Raw genomic sequence first — 16,779 nt, forward strand, 5'->3', positions numbered from 1 at the left:
CTTGTGAGCAAAAATTCTACTTTGTGAGCTACTGGCATTAAAGTTGTGAGCTACTGCATAAATTATTGTGCTCTGGGGTCATCCTTCCTGAGCTAAGACAAAAATGTGTGAGCTGGAGGCTAAAATGTGTGAGCTAGCTCACGCTAACTCAGTTTAGAGGGAACACTGGTTATAACTATGGTATTTTTAAAGCACATTTAACAGTGAACCATCAGACATTAGCCATTAAAATAAAAGGTGCAATTCCAACAATAGTTACATTAAGTATAGTTTTATAAGGACCAAGAGACCATTAACTCTGAAAAATAGGTTTTATTTTAAACCAGTGGCTTTGTGTGATATCCTATATGGCATAACCAGTTAGAGCAAAGTTCCTGGATATGAATAACATTGTAGAATTCCTCTATAAAGTGGGTACTTTCTATTCAGAATTCAGGCAGTAGAACAGCACCACACTACAGGGCTCCACAGGGGCTCCCACGGAGAATATCAGCTTTGAAATATTCCCACTCACACACAAACACCTATACATTTTAAAATTCTTCTGTAGTATTTCTGTATGTAAGTCACACTATAGCATCTACACATAAAATGATTGATAAAAATAGTCTCTATGTTTTACAGAACATATCTACATTTCCATCTGAATATCCAAACTGCAGGTCCAGCGTAGGATTCGTTTTGTTTGGTCTTGAGGCCTCTGAACCAGAAGCATGAAGGAGCGCAGTTCTCTGGACCATAAATCCAAGTTCTCTACAGAGAGTCTGACCTGAAAGGAGATCACTACAAACGAAGGATCTGATGGCTTCATTATCCACATGCCATCTTGTTGTGGCTTCTCTGTACAAAGGGATAAATACACAAAAATCCCAGATCCATCAGAAAACAAAAATACTGCAAAGCTACACTCTTCAGTAAGGCAGGCATATAATCCATGCATGATACCTGCATTATACTTTTTTTTTTTTGGAAAAATACTTTAAAAATAGGATCTTGAAATACCCAGAATACCCGATGAACACAAAATACTTGAACCAATGCCCCCCCACTTCCACAGAAAGGGTAACTTCACTTATTTCTGTGATATATTAATACAAGTAACTCAACCATGTGTTCTGGCACACTGAGAATGCTAAAGGAAAACATTTTTAAAGCCACAGAAAGGAAGAACAAAGAAATGTGCATGTTCATATGTCCCTTTTTCATATAGAAAGTGCCCAAAATGTCAACAATGAATTGCACAAGGTTAGGTGGATGCTGCAGTTCTTTATGGCTCTGACTGTGGTACTGAATAAAGTGATTTTTGGCTGATTTACCATCCCAGTGCCTCCTCCAAGGCAACACAAGTAAGCCTACGTATGCACATACAATCTCTCCCCCACCAATCTTAAGAATATACACAAAGCACACAGGCATCATGACAGCTATTGTTGAGATGTCTTAGGGTAAGGGCAGGGCAAGGGAAGAGATATGACCAGATTCAATTAATGAGGGACACACCCTCTATTCTCTCAGGTAATTTGTACCCTGGACATAGTAGTCACAAAAGGCTACCTTGTGGCCCACACCCTGGAAAGCAGCAAGCTCAAAATTCCTCTTACTGTTAAGAAAGCAGTAACCCAGACCTCATTTCCTTATTAATTTAAGGCACTTTTTTGTTTTTACTGTTTCAGACAAAAAAATTCCAAACAGCCATTCTGCTGTTTACAATACTGGAAAGAGGCTTTGGATGTAAAGCAGCTGCATTGTAAAGGATAGAAATATATCCCTCACCCTTCCTTCTCTCCCCTGGAAAGCAGAGGGCACAGTTCAAGTAATAGTTCAACTTCCATTATCTAAGTCTTTTTCTTGATAGGACAGCCATTTAATGGCAAGAATTGCTACTGAGAATTTGAGGTCTCAGCTTCCCTGCGTAATATCTGCCTTGCCCCAGAGCAGTGAAAGCTGGTTACCAACAATAAGGGCTAAAAAGCAATCAAGCAGGCCTTCAGAAGCATGTCCCAGGCTGTATACAAAATACAAGAGAACATGCAGCATGTTTACATAGTAACTGTATAAATACTTTCCTCCAAATCCCCCCTCCCCCATTCAATACACAAGCACACACACAAAACCCCTCCACCAAGGAGAATCTTCACGGCAAGAGGCACTTGAATGATATTTGGAGAATCCCTATGGAAAAGGCCTTCCCCCCTCACAGTGATATGGGACAAAGTGAGAAACAGATTCTCAGGATTCCATCTCTTCTTGGTCAAGCGGTGGTGGAACAAAGCTAATTACTTCATCATATGTCAGGCCTGTGTGAAAAACAGATGAAGATAAAGACTTTAATGTAGCTAGTGGTTAACATTCCCCTTTTCTCCCCCCTGCCCCCAAGATAAGGAACTACTCAAAGTCATCCATCAAAAAGTACAAAAGAAGGGCAGGGGGAGCACATTACATTAGAACAAGGGCCTAGTGCTTCCAGATTATTTTGGTGAAGATACTCCAAACTGCCTTTTGAGGCAAGGTGGTAGAACAGTGGATGACTGGTCAATTCCAGATTCTCTTGTATTATCTAGACCTATTTCAGTCTGACTTCTGGCTTGCCTTAAGGGCAGAAACTGCCTTAGTCATATTGGTAGAAGACTTGTGCCTGGACACAAGCCCCCGGTGATTCTCTTGGACTTCTTCAGTCTTTGATACCATCAATCATGGTATCCTTCTGAATCACCACATGATTCCACTCTTACCTGTCTTGTAAGCTTTAGCTGGTAAAGCCAGACAACTCTGTCCCATGAGCATTATCTTTTTGGGTACTCCAAGAGCTACTTACTCTCCCTCCCCCCGTCAGACTTCTTAACATCTACAGGAAGTCATTGGCAGGAGGTTGCCAAGAGATTTGTGGTTCAAGTATGTTGGCAAGTATGCAACTGTGTGCCTCCCCCTCCCCAGCAAGTTCTAGAGAAGTAGAATCCTGAACTAGAGTACTTGAATAACAACTGAGAGACCCAGACTCCAGTCCCCACTCTGCTATGGTATCTCACTGGCTCATCTAGGGCCAGTCACCTACCTCACACATTGCTGTGAGGATAAGTGGAGGAGAGGTGAATGACTTAAGCTGCTAAAATGCTTTGGGTTCTCACTGGGGAGAAAGGCAGGGTATGAGATAAATAAATCTCCAGGGTCATAAAGTGGCTGGGTTAAGGATAACAAATTTAATCCAGATAAAAGTTTGTTTGGGAAGGGAGAAGATGAAGTCATGTTCCCCCAGACAAAACAGATCATTTCTGGATACAGCTTTATTATTTTAAAAGTCAGGATGACTTCAATGACCAGCAGTGTTTCATCTATATTCACTTCTTGTGCCACCTGCTCCCTCTTCTCAAAGATGGGTCTGTCATATTACCATTAGATTAAATTACAGCAACATGTTCCTCTAGGGCAGTGATGGCGAACCTTTTAGAGACTGAGTGCCCAAACTACAACTCAAAACCCACTTATTTATCGCAAAGTGCCAACATGGCAATTTAACCTGAATACTGAGGTTTTCGTTTAGAAAAAACTCATAGTGAAATTATCAAACTGAAAGAACATTTGGTCTGGATAGCATTTGCTTAGGAAACCAACAAAATAGTAACATGTCAGAATGGGAGGATGGTGAGAGTGTCATAAGGTGATAAATGGAGGCTGTTCATTGCTCTGTTGCTTGCAGGTCTGGGTTAAACTGAGAACATGCCTTTCCCAGAGGTGTTCCTGTCTGCCTTTCCCAGAGGTGTTCCTGTCCACCTAATTTACTTTTGAACATGTAACATACATTATAAACATCATTCTAGTTTGCCATTAGGAAAAAAGGATACATTAAAATATAGTGTGTTTAGTAGGCGCTGGTGGTTAGGGTGTCCAAATCAGATCTGGGAGGTCCTGGTTCATATGCCCACTCTGCCCTGGCAGCTTGCTGGGAAACCTTGGATCAGTAATATACTTTGAGTTAACCTGCCTCATAGGTTCGTTGTGAGGATAAAAGAGGGGAGAGTCTGTCAAACTACTTCAGTGTCCTTTTGGGGGAGGAAGGCAGGGGATACATGTTGTTAGTTAATAAATTAAGTTAATGAAAGGAGTCCACTGATTTATATGGCTAAATCTGAGTGCAGCAGCACCTTAGAGAACAAGATTTTTGAGAGTCAAAGCTCCTTTTATCTAATCGAGGGAGTTCTAATGCTGGAAAGCTTGTTCTCCCTCCCCCACATCTTGTTGGTCTCTAAGGTGCTCCTGGGCTTGAATCTAGTTATTCTATTGACCAGCACAGCTACCTTTGGAAACTTCAGGGATAGTCTGAATTGTATTAACTAGGAAGTCTGATGTGAGAAAGGAGGGTCAGTTTGGTGTAGAGGTTAAGTGCATGGACTCTTATCTGGGAGAACCTGGTTTGATTCCCCACTCCTCCACTTTCAGCTTCTGAGAGAGCTTCTCTCAGCCCCACCTATCTCGCAGGGTGTCTGTTGTGGGGGAGGAAGATAAAGGAGATTGTGAGCTGCTCTAAGACCCTGAGATTCAGAGTGAAGGGTGGGATATAAATCCAATATCTTCTTTTCTTTAAACGAAAACTGCAATCCTGTGCATGTGTAGAGAGTAGGTGCCACAGTGCTCACTGTAGATTACTTCCGAGCAACCATGGAGAGCAAGCCCAATGAGGAAAGGCTAAGGGACTTGGGGATATTCAGTCTGGAGAAGAGGAGGTTGAAGGGGGAGACATGCTTGCTCTTTTGAAGTATTAGAAGGGCTGCCACTTAGAGGAGAGCAGGGAGCTGTTTCTGCTAGCAGCAGAGGAGAGGACTGGCATAGGAAAAACTTTTTAACAGTAAGAGTTGTTCAACAGTGCAATTGACCCCCTCACTGGCAGTCTTTAAGCAGCAGCTGGACAAATACTTGTCAGGGATGCTCTGGAAAACCAGAACAGCAGTGCAACAGTTCAAAAACAGCTTATCAACAATTTGCCTTATTAGGGTTTGTAGAATCTTTCGGGCTCAAGTGCCGTGTTCTACTGGAGAAAGTTTTCCTTCCAGACGTTTCGTTCTCAGTTGCAGAGAACATCCTCAGTGGCGTTGCAGCCGGAGCAGGCGCTCTGACCTTCTTGGCTGCTGATGGATTTAAAAACTTTAGAGAAGTTCTTGCCATATCTATCTATTGTGCTGGTTGATAATTTTAGCATCTATTTTGGAGAGTTACTGAATAACATATCAATTTTACAATGATTAAAAAAACCCCGTGTCTTCCCAGATTTCATTGTATTTCATGTAACAGGGTTTTCACTCAGTTCCATAGAAATATTAACCCATCCCTTCAATGTACAATATTTGCCAGTCCCCTCAATTAGGCAATGCCCAGAATCAAAATCTATTGATTACTATGATAGGTGTGGATTTTCAATAAGAAGCAAATACATTTTTACAGCAACCAAAATATTTTTGAAATAATAGTAACTACAACCCCCTGAAATTTATCTGTTTAAATAAATGACAACGAAGCAGTTGCTAATAGGCTGTGGTAAACATCAAATAAGAGAGGGGGGCTTTTGTGAAGCTTTACCCCCAGTCATCCACTGGAGATTAATGGACAAAAACTGGACACAGCTGGCAAAAGACTGAATTGCTCTTGTTGGCAACACACTACCAAACTATACTAGCTGTTTCCTAGTCTATGCAGAAGAAAAAGCTACTGATTTGCATTCAACATTATTCCTCATCTTCTGACAGGTATTGTTCTGACCACAGGAACAGTGAGAATAATGGTGGGTGACACACAGCTCACAGTGCAATCAAAAGCACTGTTGCACCTTTTAAAACCCAATGAAATCAATGGACTTAGAAGTGTGCAACTCTGCTTGGGATTGCAGTGTCACAAAAAATCTTCCAGCAACTTACTTTTCCATTCCTCAATATCAAGTTCTCTGCTTTCAAAGGACTGGTCATAAGGATCTGCAACTGGCTCATCATCAGGGTCATGATACTGAGCAAAATAGGCATGGGCAAGCGCTTCAGCAGCAGTGATTCGTTTGTCTGTGTCCAGCACCAGCATCTTCTCCAGCAAGTCTACAGCTTCACAACCCCAAGGAAAGCGAGGGGAGGAAAGTTTAAAGTATGTCAGTTATTAAAAGCTCCACTTAAACCTATAGAAGATCATAATTTATTCCCTGCAGTCTCTTGAGGAATAATCAACGGTTTTCTCCCAAGCAATACTTCAACCCATGGCTGGGAATGGGTACTAATGGCAAAACATGCCCAATATGACATCTTTCTGTACTGTAAGGAGTGCTTGATAGAAGAGAATGAAATCTCTGTATTCTACTTTAAACAGGAAATTAAGATATATTAATGTTTCCCCTTTCTTGAACTATATGCTCTCAATGAAGCAAGATCTGTAACAAGTAGCTGTTCATTAGAGACAAGTTGTTCAATGATACCGAGAATTTAGATAATAGTGATTTCATACTACTAAATTTCAAGATCTAGAAACACCATCAGTCCCTGAAAGATGCAAAAATATGCAACAGTTATAGAAACGTTTTTAGTGTCTCAGAGGAAATGCCTGAATCATTTTCACCTCCTGGCAATAAATAAATGAATAAAATAAAACCCACTACTACTTTAAAACATTAGGCTTCCATGCTGCCCAAAAGGAACCATTAACTCAGTAAATGCATGTTATATCCCCTATTGTAATCTTACCCAGTGGATTGGCACCAATAAATACATTTTCAAAATTCATCTTCGGCATGTAAGATAAGGACTGTATGTAGTTTCTTGCCTGGGAGAAAATAAAACATATTAAATAGTACCTCCTACCAACCAGTAAGCAAAAAAGTCTTTGTGGACTTATCTACTTTTGTTACTGCAAGACCCTATCAGCTAATAGTTTGTTTTAACACTCCCATGTAACTAACTCTATTAGCAACACATGCTAAATTCTGGTCTTTATGACTTGTGCAAAACTGGAAGAGAATCATACATTACACAGTAAAGCGTGCTATAAAGGATGAGTTTCTGTAGGACAGCAATAGCATTCAGATGCCTTTTTATCTTTGAGCACTAATTCAATACAAGTCTTACCAAATGCAACATGCTGAAAGTATCACATGTGAACTGACACAATACCGAGGTCCAGTAAGTTTGTTCCACTTCATTCAAATTTGGTACTCTTTAATTCATTCATTCTTTGGTGTGTGTGTGTTTTTGTTGTTGGTTTGTTTTTTTGTGGTAATCTGGTCAACATTACAAAGGTAAAGTTAATTGTCCTACCTAAAACTTTGTAATTAGACTAAAGTTCTCCTAATAAAGGAACATTCTGAGTGCAGATCAATCATGCACACCTTCTCAGGTCTCACCTCATGGCTGGGCATCCTGTTAATGAGATATGCAGGGGGTGTCCCCGTCAGACGCATGATCTGCTGAAGCTGGTTAATATCTTAGGTGCCTAGTCAAGGGCTTTGTTAATGTTACAATATCAGTGTAAACACACAATCAAGACTGCATACAAGACATCTAGTCTGCACACAACAGGCAGGAAGCGCTTCATGTGTCATACCACCTTTAAGCACAGGAATGTGGACTAGGAAGTAAAGCAGTTTAATATTAAATAATCACTGTTAATATTAAATAATCAAAGCCAAATACTAGCCCATTGGTTATCATGAATTAGCTATCTTAGTGTGGATATTGCTGCCTTTTGACTTAAAGTCAAGAGTCCCCTTAAGAAGGGCAGTTAGTCAACTGATAAGGTTGCGATAGAACTATGATTTTATCCTCTTCCTATCTGACCTTACAAAACTTAGCTTTCACCCTTCTGCAGCAGAAGATAATATATTAAGACTGCAGCATACAAAATGTTTCTTTTCCTTCGCTGGGCATAAACATGAATAGAGCAACATGCAGTGTTACAACATTATTGGCAAGGCACAAACAGTTCATTTGTTAATTCACAAAACCCAAATTAAAGCTACTTTACTGGCAACTAAAGCAGTCCAAGCTTCTGCAAACCATGCATGAACAAAAAAAAAAGCACAATATTAACAAATTTATTTATACAGGTGAAAAGAACTGACTATACTTTACTTTGATGTATGAGGAAGGACAAGGATAACAGATACTGACCTATATGCTGTCTCTGCTTTTGTTGAAACTGTAAACAGAATCCAACTAAACCTATTTAAGGAGAAAGCCTACCCTGCTAGTATATCATAACCTATTTTCTCTAGAAAATCTTACACTTTAAAAGTTCTCATTTTAAAAAGTGCCACTGCATTGGAAGCCCTGCAATGAACACATGGTCTTCAAAGGAGAAATGTGTCTTTTTTTAATCTCATCGACTCACATTTGTAATATAAGGAGATTATTCAGTTTCTGAAACACATGCAATCCAAACTGAAGGGTCCACTTTGAAATCATTGTCTAATGTTCAGACTCCTCACTCTTTAGCATAGTCATTTCACACCTGATAATTATCCTACATTTCAATCACCACTGTTTATGCACCTTTGCTATTTAATTTGTAATTAGTCAAGACTGTATCTGATCAATATCCCATATCATAATGTTATAAAGATAACTAGTAGGAGGCTAAATTGAATCTTCATCTGCCATTTCATCTTGAGATTTTATGAAGTCTCTTAAGACGACAGGCTGCTTTGAATGCACAGTGCCATTTAATTTCTGGATGGTATCTGGATCAAGAATGGCTGCTAAGCACACATAGAATGGGAGCGAAATGCAGGTCAGAAAAATATAATAAAGTGTAAGTATGGAGCAATCTCTTGTGTAAGAAGAATAAAGTCCAGGGTTGTTATACAGAGGCAAGCAATGGCAAATTACCTCTGTTCATTTCTTGCCCTGAAAACACTACAATCACCCTTTCTGTAGTCTGTTATATAATCACAGCCTTGAAGTTCAATCAAAATACAAAATTAATTTTTGCCTGGATGCTCATGAGCATTTTTTGGCACTGGAACTGGAAAATCCTAAGACGTCACCTTAAGTCAGCTGCAGCTTGATGGCACTTTCCACCACCATGGCTAAGAAGATAATAGTATTTCAGGCTATTTCTACAATTGATACACAAGCCAAACAGAAAATAGGTCTTCCAAGAACATAATGAGGAATAGAAAACTGCCAATCCATCTTAATTTTTAGGGGTCAGTTCCCGCCCCCCCACAACTGCTTCTATTCAATCCCCCACCCCTGCCATAACCACCTGCTGATTATATCCTGAAGAATTACAAATGCTTAGTTCCACTAGTGCTTTTCTGCAGGTGCAAGGATTTCTGCCCCTGAAGTGCAACTTTCTCAGTGCTCTCCCATCCTGCATCATACTGGAAATGCCCCCTTGAAATCTGGTTCGGGGGGGGGGGGGGAAGGACCTCCAGTAATAGGATTTCAGGAGGCATGTTGGGCTGCTTGGGAGCCATGGAAAAAGGTCATGCTCTGCATGTGGCAATCCTTGCACCTCTGGAATGTTCCCTCATCAATTTCCCCAATATTCAGCATTCCATGGAAGTCAGAGCAACAAGGCATGTTGATGATACTTACTTTCACATGCTGACCCAAGAGCATACTTTGAATATTTGCAGAAAATACTGAGTACTAATATGCTGAATTAGAATTCATTTCAGGTCACCTCTGCTCTAACTTCTGAACAAGTTTTAATCTCTACACTATGCCTAATAATCTCACACCTTACTGTAGTTTGATTTTAAATCAGTTTCTAATCAAAGAATTTATACTAGCAAAATCCATCTCTGTAGAAGGACAAAGTACGTTTGGCATTGAATGCTGAGCCATCCTGCTTTTGGAGAATGGATATGGTTCTTTACTGATTCCATGGTGATCACCTTCACAATTCAGCACTTTTAGCACTAGGTGGATTTTATGATCTAAACACACTGTATGCACTATTAGCAACTAAAGCTCACTGTGTCTCTATGAAGGAGACTCTCAGTTGTCATACTAGTTCCTAAACATATAATTTTTCCTTCTGGGAGTCTCTTTGGGCTGCCAGACCTGGAAGAACATTCAGTACAGTCTAAAAAACCCATCCCTAAGAAATGCATGTTCTCATTAACAAGAGAGCAGACATGGGCACATCTACTCAATGTGTGAGCAACAGTGCACAATAACAGTGTACAGTAGCTAAGCTTAGTACAGCCTACAGACACATAAGGGGAAAATAAGCAAGATGGGAGGAACCAGTTACACAGTGAATAATACAAAAGAAGAGTGAAAATTCAAGAAGAGCCTAGGAGGACAAACTGAAAAAAAGGGGGGGGGGAACTAAAGAGGAACAAGATAGAGCCAGTCTACAAGATGGCAAAGCAAAAAGCAAAACATACAAAATTCCGGAAGGGAGGACATTACAATCAGGTTATAAACTCACAGACTCTGAAGAGATTTTCTTCAAAAGTTCAGGGCCTGGGGTTCCAACGAGTCTCAAAATGAGCTTCAACTGATCAATATCTAACGGTGGACGATAAAGGAAAATGCTGGGACAAATAAAATGAATAGCAGCAGCCCAATAAAGTGGAAGGGGAAAAGGTCAACCTTGATCACAATAACTGTAGGTAAGATTTGAACACCTTGTGTGTAAAAGCATATATCCCACATATACCTACCAGCTTAAAATTCTGAATAAAAATTAATACATGCTCAATCAAGCCTGGAGCATCAAGAGCTAGAACTATGACAGATATCTAACACATGCAAATGATTACTCACATGAGTAGTGTAACAGCAGAAAGGTGAATTCCCACTGATCTTTTGCAAGGAGTAATTTTACTGATCACAGACAAGAAGAGATAACATCCCATTCTGAACAGTATGACTTCCTGAAGGAAGCCAGCTGTTTCTTCAATATCTTTGTTTTTATATTCCAAACCTGATTTTGTCCTTTAACATAGTAACAATGTAATCAAAGTTCTACCAAAAAGATTATTGAAGAGAGCTTGGTTGAGTCTCTGTGGTCAAAAGGCTTAGCTGTATTGCTCTACCTAGTGCTATCACCTATATTTTCGAGACAATACAAGTACTCAGTTCACCTCATTCTCCCTCCCCCCACATTTCTCAACAACCTCCAATTCAGGCAAATAAGCACATTTTCAAAGCAGAACACAAAACTGCCCAATCTGCTCAATTAGGGCTCGAGGTTGGCTTTAGATTTATAGGCTCCTAGTGATTAGCAAGATTAAGAATTAGTAACAGAAGCAAGATAGCAAAAGACTGGCAAGCACAAGTGCTAGTGAACCATAAGAGTTACTGTTGCTGAATATTTAAAGCCTGAGACAATCAGCACCTTTGAGGAAAATCTGAACATATGCTGCTGCTGTCTGCATTTCAGACTTCTATGCTTAATAACTGCAAGCAACAAACAACAGTTTACCCTCATTCCTAATTTTAGTTATATTACCAATTACATCAGAGAGCTCATGTCAGTAAATTCATCTGAGCATTTGTCATAACATTCATAGAATAAAAGAAAGCTGTATCTCCTTTTTTCCCCTACACCTACCTTGCAACTCATTTGCTGCACATATCTGCCACCCTACCTCAGCTATAAACCCATTAGCAGACTGTCCATGTATTATTTCCTAATTTGGGTTGCTTCACAGGTTCAAACTGGGACTAGGCTATCCCCCCTTCACCATGAGGAATGTTAGCAACTGATTAGAAAATGGGGGTGGGGGGGCCTTCTCTCCTTGATCTTGGAGATTGTCTAGTTCCCTGCTTGACTTCAAGTCAAAATCAACAAGAAACAGGTAGATTCAATCAATTTGTCAAAAATGGCCCTGTAATGGACTCAGGCAGTTAGCCTGAGTAGCTGAAGACAGCTTGCAATGATTGGCTGGGCTGTAACCAAGTTTACCAATGTATCGAAATGCTAGAGGCTTGAAGCTGAAAAAACACCTCAGAGTTGAGCTTTAGGACTGGTACTGTTCAGTTCAGTCTGGGAATTGTGGAGTTCAGTAAGAGAACTGAAGTTGGTCAGTTGTGAAAGCAACTGGAAAGGAGCTGAGACAGCCTATAGGCTAAGTTCCTTGGGGAGACAGAACAGTTTCTGTCTGTGAGAGAGTTACTGGTCAGAAGGGGGCAAAAGCGAGGCACCTTCTGTGAGGGAAAACTCTGAGGGAATCTGTCAGCACATCAGGGCAGACTCCTGATTCAAATGAGAACACTCTAACACAGAGATACTAGGACTGGATTCTTATGACTAGGAGGGAATCCCAAGAGTCAGACTAGGGTTCTAGCTGGTTGGGACACAAAGGACTGAGAGGCTAGAAGTGCACTCAAAAGCTGTGAATCCTGAATGCTAGTGTGAAAGGATACTGATCTGGCATAAGTTATACGTCCTCAGTGTGTATGGCAAAGATAGTTTATTATTTTTATGATTTGAAGAAGCCTGAGCTTAGGGCTATTTCATCTCTGCCTAGTGTTCCTAGTGCCAAGAAGGCACAGCTTGTCAGTTCAAAGTTATATATATTTTCTAAAGCCTGCCTGCGTGTTAGTTCAATAGTACTTCAGCCTGACAAATCTCTGAAGTTTAGAGATTGTTTATTTTGAAGTTTTGCCTGCCTATTAATTTGCCTTTTAAATAGCATAATGAATATTATTTCACTCCCTCCCTTGCCTTTTGTGATCCAATAAATATTATTTGGTTTTTGATTTTAAAACGTCTGGTGCCTAGTTTTTTATTTCTGACAGGGTTTTTCAGTGTGTGTGCCTAAGGGGAGGTGAAAGAAAAAAAATTTATAGTGGTCACCCTCCCAAACTGACCCTGATTGGTTCCTCACAGGCCGATTATGGGATTATAATATGGAATCATCAATGGTATTTTATATACCTTGATAATAGTACCTTGCTAATGTAAAAGTAAGGGTAAACTATTTAAATTAACTGCTAGTGTTGAGAAAAGCTCGCTTAATTTGACACAGACCCTCCAGCTAATATCTTCATATTCTCCTCTATATAGTAAGTGTTTCTCAAGAACATTAAGCAAGCCTCCAGTTTTAGTCTCTAGATACAAAGCCTGCAACTCTACAAATATTTACAAGCAAATCCCAATTAAATCAATAAGCATTGCTTTCAAATCAGCATAGTTAGGATTATGCTATTAATTCAAAGAATACTTCATGGAGATTAACAGCCAATCTCATCACACTGTTTTCAAAGAGAAACTTGTTCACATGATAATAAATATTAAGATACAGTAATGACAGTGCAACAATATGGTATTCTGCTTAATATTTAGTGAACATAAGGCTAAGATTTATTATATGGTCAATTGTTTATTTAATACGGAGTCTTGCCTTTCATCAGCAAATTGCCAAAAGCTGCTTAGTGAATTGAAAACTGGATTGAATTTAAATCTAGTTTCTCCCCAAATCCAGTTTCTAATCTGTGGATTGCATCAACTCACCTTTAAAAGAAGGTATCCAGTTCAAATCTGTATTTCATCCAAAGGATATAACTACTAACACAGTTATATAATTTACATTTCAAAGATAACCAAAGCCCTGAACCAATATCTCAAAACACAACACATTCAGGCAACCAGAGTGTTCAAAAATGTTGTCTTGCTTTGACCAGGCTGCTGCTAAAAACAGCCACCTTCTGGCTGACATTATTTGATAGATAAAGTAAGATGAAACATATTTGAGTGCAAAAACAGAAACATATGCTGTCCAAGCACTTTCCTCTCTTAATGTGTGTCTACTCTGCAAATGTAGGCATATAAGTCACTTTATTTCACTAGAGCTACAAACTCTATTTCTAGAGAACCTGTAGAAGCCACTGGATGTCATAACTCCTCATGTAGATCAGCACCTGACCAGCACACTGAGTGAACTGAAATATACCTGCAAGCTAGAACAAGGGTTTTACATCTAACATTAAGTCTATCAATGCTAACAGAATGCTCACCGTAGCGAATATGCCAACGGCAAATAGCTTAAGCAAACTAAAGATATTGGAAGCAAGCACATAAAGCAAAAGAAAATTCAAAGGGAAGAGCATGGAAAGAAAAGCATGCAGATCTCAGAGGAAAATCATGATAGACTGGCAAATCCCAGTGATTCTATAGAGGGGGGAGAGGTTGCATCCTTCCCTCGACCCTTTGCAGCAAGCACAGCAAAAGCCTCAGCAGTGTATTCAGATAATGTTAAAACCAGATGCAAGGTTCAAGTGGGTATATATGGAAAGTAGTATCAGGAGAACATTTTGTTCTGAAAGGATTATTGTTGTATTTAAAACAAGCCTCTCTGACTTAGAACATTGTGAACAGTACTAATTCTTCACCACAGTTCTTGAACTTGTTACTTCAGTTTGTTATACTAATGTTGTAAAAAAAGTTTAAGACAGAAGTTCCCCTCCAATAGATTAATCAAGACCTAAGAAACAAAGATTATTGTTCCCATGCTTTTCCACCTAAGTCACAAGACCAGAGACCACCACAACCTACAACACATTGGGAGAAAAGAAATTTGTCATTTTCTTAGTAGTTACTATATTGGATTACACACGCTTCCACTCAAGTAAGCTTCTATTTGTTTAATTAAACTTTTGTCCTCACCCAACATTTTCATTTACACTTTCGAAACATATGAAACAATTTTGGAAGTGAAATTAATTAACATTGCATGTGAAATACAAATTTTGCCTTGGACACAATTGATTTTCAGTAACTAAAGTCATAGGAATTATCAAGAAATCCCCTTATTTTTATTGGACTCCAGGAAGCCACAGAGGATCAAGCACCTTTGCCAGTGTAGTTCAAGACAAGGCCATATTAGTATTTGACTGCATGGTTCTACTACTCTATTTAAATACAAAGCAGTCTTACGATTTAGTACCACTTCCTTCCACACCAGCTTTGAACAGATCACTCTATACGGAGTCCTTAATATTTGTGAAAAGAACACTTATCTTTACTTAGGAACACAAAGAGAAGAAACATGTAGCAGAGAAGAAAGAAATACAATTATCTGCACAATAAAAATGACAGTGAAATCCAACTTGAATAGGAAATATGCCTGTTTTTCTCTGCATGGAAAGATAATTATTTCTTCACATGCTTCAGGTAAAAATGGACAAAACCTGCTGCAAAGACATTAGAAAAGAAGACGTTAACAAAAAGGAAGAAATCTAACTAGGAGAAAAGGAAAAGGAAAATTCCAGGATATAGCTATAAATGACTTCTTTCCATCTTCTCTGCATTTGGAAAGTGAGGTAAGCAAAACACTAGGATACATTTAAGAAGAGACTGCACAATTTATTTAGAAAATCTAAATATCTGTGTAAAAACTAAGACTAGCCTCAACTGAAGTTGGAGAAGTGACTCCAGTAGTATTTAGCTTTTTCTTCCAAAATGTATTTAAAACTTAGGCAACTTATAGAGCAATCCAAAGCAAAGTTACACCTTTCTAAGTCCACTGAAGTTAATGGGCTTTGAAGTTAATGGATTTCATTTTGAATAGGATTGCTCTGTTATAGTCTGATCAAGAAGCAGCTTTTAATTGTGCTAGGAAACAAAATAGATTGTTTTACTGCTTCAGAAGACTAAGCTGATTCCATAAAACCTGTGATTTTACTGAAATTTGTAATTTCTTGCTTCTAAACACAAATCTTGGTGATTCTGAAGTAAGCATTAGGACCAAAGTGCTCTTCTCTGGCTCATGTGGACAAAGTTTTCCCTGTCTCCCACACCCTCACCTGTTTGCCACAAAGGCAACAGGAAGAACTCCCTACCAGGTGCCTGATGCACTGCTTCTGTAGCATCTCATGCACCCTTGACCTGGGGAAGCATAGTTTACCCAGGGCCCATGATATCCTTGTCCCAGCCATCACAATCAGGCTTGGTATGTGGGAAGCTCACAGGCAATGGCTGGGGGTTAGGGCTCCAATCCTGTTGCACTTCTGATATAACTGAAAAAGCAGAATCCAGTAGACAGAGCTATTTTCTGATATTTTTGGAAGAGATCATTTTGATAAGCCCAATTCCAAATAAAGTTTGTAGAGCAAGTGAGCATTAGAGAGGAGTATCACAACGTGTAAGTATCTGCATGAACAAAGCAGAATGTTTATCTTAAGAACTCCTGATTAGGGATGGGCATGAACCAAATCAGGAACCAAAATTCATAATAAACCAGGCCCAGTTTGTGAGCCTCGATTTGTGCTCATCTCTATACAAACTTCCCAGGACTGTCAACGTGGTTTTGGAAGCTTGGGCTAATGAACCTAACAGGCTGAAATAGATACAAGGCATTTCAGAGATCCTTCTTGCTTTCCTGCTGCTTCCAAGAGTTCCCTTTAAATGGCTTTTGCAAGTGAGTGCTGTAAGGGAATGGAGGGGCCGCCTGGTCTCCACTCCCATGTGGCGCCAGCTTCACAAAACTTATTTAAAGGGAACATTCCCTTTAAATGAGTTTTGCAAGAGGGAGCCATGTGGGAGTGGAGGCCAAGTGGTGAATTTCCTTTAAATGAGTTGTGGAAGATCCTCCTCCCACATAGTCAATATAAATGGGTTTTGGAAGATCTCCTCCCACACATTTCCATTCTGCTGGCCTTGGGGAGTCACCATCAGCACAAAGGATGGAAGGAAGATCCATGAACCCAAGCAGGGGAGGTTTGTCCTGGTTTGTGGACCTCATGACGAACCTCCATTGTCCTGGTTTGTGTTCATCCCTACTCCTGATCAAATTATTACAATGATCTCTTCTCTCTCTTTACAGATAAACTGAGTCACTTATCTTTTTCTTTAAAA

The 16,779-nt window shown here is 39.6% G+C and overlaps 1 protein-coding gene across 2 annotated transcripts in view; it reads right to left on the reverse strand.

The window, feature by feature from the left end:
* Positions 1-292: 292 nt before the first annotated feature.
* MAPK14 (mitogen-activated protein kinase 14) overlaps positions 293-16,779 on the reverse strand; it is a 45,657-nt gene continuing 29,170 nt past the window's right edge. Inside the window, exons 9-12 of one of the 2 annotated variants that reach the window (XM_060231543.1) lie at positions 7,364-7,443; positions 6,708-6,786; positions 5,904-6,077; positions 293-2,297 (exon numbers count right to left, since the gene is read on the reverse strand). In XM_060231543.1, coding sequence (XP_060087526.1) covers positions 2,230-2,297; positions 5,904-6,077; positions 6,708-6,786; positions 7,364-7,443 — 401 coding nt within the window. In that variant the 3' untranslated portion in view covers positions 293-2,229. Of the gene's footprint in view, positions 2,298-5,903; positions 6,078-6,707; positions 6,787-7,363; positions 7,444-10,404; positions 10,485-16,779 lie in introns of both variants that reach the window. The other variant, XM_060231542.1, reaches the window with a different exon arrangement.

The sequence above is a fragment of the Heteronotia binoei genome, chromosome 2, assembly GCF_032191835.1.
Source record: "Heteronotia binoei isolate CCM8104 ecotype False Entrance Well chromosome 2, APGP_CSIRO_Hbin_v1, whole genome shotgun sequence".
NCBI classification, from domain to species: domain Eukaryota; kingdom Metazoa; phylum Chordata; class Lepidosauria; order Squamata; family Gekkonidae; genus Heteronotia; species Heteronotia binoei.